The 5391-nt window shown below is 41.8% G+C and overlaps 1 protein-coding gene across 1 annotated transcript; it reads right to left on the minus strand.

Annotated features, from left to right (window-relative positions):
• Positions 1-218: 218 nt before the first annotated feature.
• Positions 219-5076, minus strand: LOC133980579 (guanylate cyclase soluble subunit beta-2-like). Its single transcript, XM_062419337.1, has 15 exons — positions 5065-5076; positions 4740-4813; positions 4463-4557; positions 4183-4343; positions 3973-4072; positions 3658-3887; positions 3372-3459; positions 3129-3232; positions 2801-3017; positions 2405-2725; positions 2155-2303; positions 1812-1958; positions 1066-1220; positions 734-930; positions 219-580 (listed from the first exon to the last, which is right to left on the minus strand). Exons 1-15 carry the CDS (start codon positions 5074-5076, stop codon positions 219-221), a joined length of 2412 nt encoding a protein of 803 aa, XP_062275321.1.
• Positions 5077-5391: the final 315 nt, after the last annotated feature.

The following is a 5391-nucleotide window of genomic DNA, read 5'->3' on the forward strand; positions in this document are numbered from 1 at the left end:
GATACATGCAAATTTATCCATTTCATAACATTTGATCTGCGGCACTAAAAGTATGACACATTAACACAAAGGAGACATACACACTGCAGTGTACTCACAATGCAGATACTTCTGCTGGCTAATATTACACAGTGTTCTCAATGAGTGTTTTCAGGAGCAAAGCAACTTAAATGCATGGCACCTTGGTTGATAAATCTTTTATACATCCTATTCCCAGCTCACAAGACCACACATATGCTGGTTCTGTTGTGTTTGCTATGACAGTTGGCTTCCACAGCAGTAGTGATTGAGTGTTGTTCCTCAGTGACCACATGGCTGTCGCTGTCTAATCCATCTACATTTTCCTGTGTGTTTTTGACAGCAGGTTTGCCAAATTCCTCTGCATCTTTTAACTGGTCGAGAGTTGCATCCTCTAACTGATCGTCGGTGTGCAGGCTTCCGTAGCTTTCTGAGTCCCGGGGTTTGATAGGTGGGCAGGTCTGGGGATCAGACATATGTGATGTCGGCGGGTGTTCACTCAGGCTGTCTCCATATTTCATTGGGATCAAGCAAAGGTCATCCCTGCGCTGCCGCTGAATAGCTATGTCAGAAGGAAAAAGTGAGTGAGAGAGGGAAAGAGAGGGATCATGTACAGCTGATAAAAACTGGACAACATTGCAAATTAAAAGTCTATGTTGCTAAGTTTAAGGACAAAGAGTAAATCAATAGAATTAGGATTTGTAAGCAAACAGACCTGGTCGTTGGATCCCTGGCTGGAAGCTCATCTTACTGTTCTGCTGTCCAACCCCAGCCTCCAAGTCTGAGAGACCCATGATCTGCTGCTCACTGACTCCAAGGTTCCTTTCAAGAAAGTAAGTGGTCATCCTGCCTTTCCCCTTCACCTCGATCTCACCTCTTTTCTGGATAACAAAGCCTTTATTCTTCAGAGCACTGAGAAACATGGATAAGAGAGGATGTGGAAATAAAAGGAGTTAACCAGTAACACAACATGCCAGGGTTCATAGGATATGTTCGAATGTGTGTGTCAATTCATTTGTTTTCATGCATAAATGTTTATGTCCTCACTCGTAGACAGTCGGGCTCAGATGGATCTTGTCGGGAAGGCAGTGACTCTCCATGCGAGAGGCAGTGTTGACAGTGTCTCCAAACAGACAGTAGCGAGGCATCTTCTCCCCAACTACACCTGCCAATACAGCAACACTGTGGAGACCCACACGGATCTAAATACAAGAAGCCATGTAACAGATGCTGTTTAAGAGCAGAAGAGAACTAAAGAATTGCCATGTAAATTAACTTATGAATATATCAAATTGGCCTCAATCTTTTACACTGCAAAATATCAACACAAACACTACTGGTCCAATGGTTATTGGATGAACCCCTGTCTCGTTGGACAGGGGTTCATCCTCAAGCAAAATAATGATCCAAAACATACTGTACCTCCAGACTGTGTCTAATTTGGGATAAACTGGACAGAAGGGTGAGAGCAAAAAGTGCAACATATTTGCAGTGCTGATAAAAAACTTTCTGAACAATATTTGACTTAATTTGTACAAAGGATGTGTATTTGGCTGTTATATATACAAAAGGTGGTTACTATGATGAGTTAAAAAAGTATCATGTAATGTATGTATACATTTTTAAAAATGGTTAAACAGATGGTATTATGATTTCTTTTTCTTTTTTATGTCCAATTGTTTATTTGTTCTATGCTTATATTTCAGTAGTATTGAGACAAAATTGACATGTTCTAACTCTAACTTTTGATTGGTAGAGTATACTTCATAAATGTAGCAAAAGCACTCCAGTACCTGAATGGGCCCTCCTGTCACAGGGTTAATGACCTCTCTGGAAGCCAAAATCATACCGAGGGCAAAGTTGGCGACCCTCTCGGCATGGCTAGAGACTGGTATGGGAACCCCACCTACCACCATGTAGGCATCCCCTATGGTCTCAACCTGGGAAACACCAAACAGATACAGTTTTGAGGTTTCCAATTATACAGGAGATTGACAAGTTTAGTCAGATCAAATGATTCAAAAAATAAATTCCTGTAGCTGAAATAAAAAACAACAACAACAACAACAACAACAACAAATAATGTACAAATGTTTGTTTCCTTAACATGAAAAGGGTCAAATCTGTTGTGTATACCTTGTAAACAGTATGCACAGTTGTGAGTCGGTCAAATCGGAGGTACATGGAGTTAAGCATGAGGACTATTTGGATGGGTTCACACATGGAACAGATATTAGTGAAGGTCACTACGTCACTGAACAGGATGGTACACTCTTTGAATTCTCCTGCAGGGTAAACAAACACATAATCACACAGAAGTCATAAGAAAGAGTTATAAACACAAACTCTCTGATTACTCGATATTTAGTCTTTGTATGCCATTAACCTGCTTCTACTGTCTTGCCCTCTTTCAACTGGTTGGCTACATGCTTGGGCAACATGGCGTACAGCAAGTTCTCCGTCTTTCTCCTCTCCTCCTCCAGATGTTGGGACAGGAGGCGGAGCTCCTCCTTCTTCCTCTCCAACTGACTGGACAGCTCCATCTCAGCCAGTCGCTGCTGATTGAGCAGGATGAGGTCGCGGGTGACGTCATGGGGGGCGATGTCAGAAATGTGCATGTCTCGCTCCTCCAGCTCCTGAAGACTTCTCAGGAGAGGAGAGGCTTGATAGAACAAACAGTTGAGAGAGGGCATCCAGATCATCTGACCTGTGAGGAGAAAACATGAATAGTGCATCCATCTGGTTACAGTAGACAGTAGAGTCAGATTTGTTTGTCCTTTACCTCTTAATTGCAGCATTGGTCTGTCGTTCCACGCCACAGGCAACATGTCTCTGTGCGTCTGCAGAACAAAGTGGCTGTTGATGAACTTCCTGATGCTCGAGATGGTGAAGGTGACTTCAGGATGTACTATGTTGAAGTACTGGTCCAGGTGGATGCTCATATTCTGGAGCACAGGGACGATCCTCTGGAGATTCACCCCAGCCTGGTGCACCACCAGCTGCCTCAGACCCCACCAGGATAACTCCAGTTAATTTGACTGAATTATTTTCTACAGATATGCAAAGCCCTGCTAATACACTATTTGTAATATGAATTTCATCTTTTGTACCTGCTCATCGAAGACTATATGGAATGGGAAAGCATGGCAGAAAGTCTTCAGATCAATGTTAAGGGCCACAGGATACACTGGCTCAAAGCCCCTCAACAGTTTGCCTGAGTGGTGAAACAAATAGTGACAGCTTTTGGCTGTCATGGGTACAAAGCACAAAACTTTAGAATTATGATGTGTCATGAAGCGTCTGACTCCTGGATGAACCTGTTGCTCTGAGGGTTGTGTGTGTGTGAGCTGTACCTTTCCCAAGACGGACCAGCCCTCTAATTGCTTCCCAGTGACTCCTGCGAATAGAGAAGCTTACACTGGATCTCTTTTGATGGAGGGGCTGGAGACACAGAGAGGACAGTCAGAATTTGTTTATTGGCATGGTATATATTTCCCACAGATTGCTCACAGAGAAAGAAAACATTTCAATGAAGTATGTCTTTTTGGAAAAAGTAGCTTTACAGGATAATTTTTTTTTTTACATTAACAGCCTGTCTCACAGATCATCATTATTATTATTATGATTATTAATAAAAACCTCTTTCGTCCAGATCAGAGCATTACGTCTGTTAGCCAAAGTTTGGATGGATTGGGTCCTTGGAAAAGTCCCAGTTTTACTGCTGGACCTGGCTTCAGTAGCTGGCCACTGTGTTACCAAAAAAACCACATGCTCTTTCTTCCCAGTTCTTTCCAGCTCCTCCAGCTGGTTAACAATTTCCATTGTTATCTCACTGTCGAAAAAGTCTTTAGCAACAGCTCCAATAATACCTGTAGGAGATATTGTTGTTACTTGACTCAACTGGTGTATTTATGACAATTATACAAGTGGTGTTTTACTACATGTTTGTATTACCAGGAACAATGTGGCAGAGCCCTCTGCGGTCTGAGTAATAGTGGAGAAACATTGTACCATCAGGGTTCCTCTCCACCCGAAATGATGGTGCATTCATTTCCTGCAGACATCCAACAATCAGCAATACAACCTTTTTCTACTCATAGCAAGAACAATACAGGCGAAGCAGGAGAAATATAAGGCACAGTTAACAGGCATGGGAGCAGGCACCTTGTAAGAGAGGGCGAGGTAGCTGTGAAGTGCATCCAAATTCTCAGTGAATTCAAACAAGTTTCCTCCCAGAGTCCGCAGCATGCGGTCATAGCCAGAGCGTTTGCAAAACTCAAAGAAGTATTCTCCGAACTGCCTCAAGACAACTTCTGGCTTCACTCCTGCCAAAAACACAAAAACAGTATAATCACTGTATATACAGTAATGATTTCATTTTGAAAATTGGTATTTTTAATTATCTTTATATTTATATTAATCACTACAATAGGGCAGGATTTACCCAGCAGCTTGCAGGCTTCTGCTACTAACTGCATGGTAATTTCATCTTTATAGCTTTCATATGTGAGGAACGTGTCCTGGACCCCAGCTTCATCCCTGTACATGATGATGATAGTTATTTTTGGAGGCATTTTAAAAAGAAAAAAAAGCAATACTGGCACAGAAATGCTGCGTTTTTACGTAAGATGTTTAATATTTTACCAATTCTTACGCAAAGTAATCTGCAGTGATTTAAAAAAAAAAAAAAATCAAGAATGTAAAAAAAGGTTTTCTTTTACCTGAGCTTGACCCACGTCTCCTCGCCAAACTTTTCAACTACCAGCGATTTCAAACAGGTGTTAATAAATCCATACTGTCGGGAACAAATGCATTCATGAAAAAAGAAGCTTTCACACAGGGTGCCGTTCAATTCAGGTGAAATACTACCATTAACGAGACAAACGAGATTTATGTAAAAGCAGCATACCATATCTCTGCAAAGTTTGAAGCTCAGTTTCTCCGCCAGACTATTTTCCAGTCAGAGTATCTCCGTCACGTCACGCACCAATCATCGCCACGTCCAGCCATAAACCCCCCACTGACGGCGAGACATGAAACCCTTACTGTCGGACACATGGACACAGACAGTTGGGACTTGGAGGAGCTGTCCTGTCCAGCCTGGTGCTGAAAACAATGATTTATGCAGTTTTGGCAGGAGACGTGTTTATTTAATCTCCAGCTCACCGTGCTGTGTGAGGACAGGCCTGATAAATACTCTGCTGCCTCAGTACACAGTGAGAGAAAGTCATTGTTTTTTTCTAGCAGTTTTACTAGAGCGTTTTTACATTTGACTTGACTGTATATGCCTAGTTTTTTTCTGCATAATTTTTTTTTACTTACACATATTCTCGCTCTGCATATGTATTTAATCTATGTATTTTTATTCATATA

This window comes from Scomber scombrus, chromosome 5, assembly GCF_963691925.1.
Source record: "Scomber scombrus chromosome 5, fScoSco1.1, whole genome shotgun sequence".
NCBI lineage: Eukaryota > Metazoa > Chordata > Actinopteri > Scombriformes > Scombridae > Scomber > Scomber scombrus.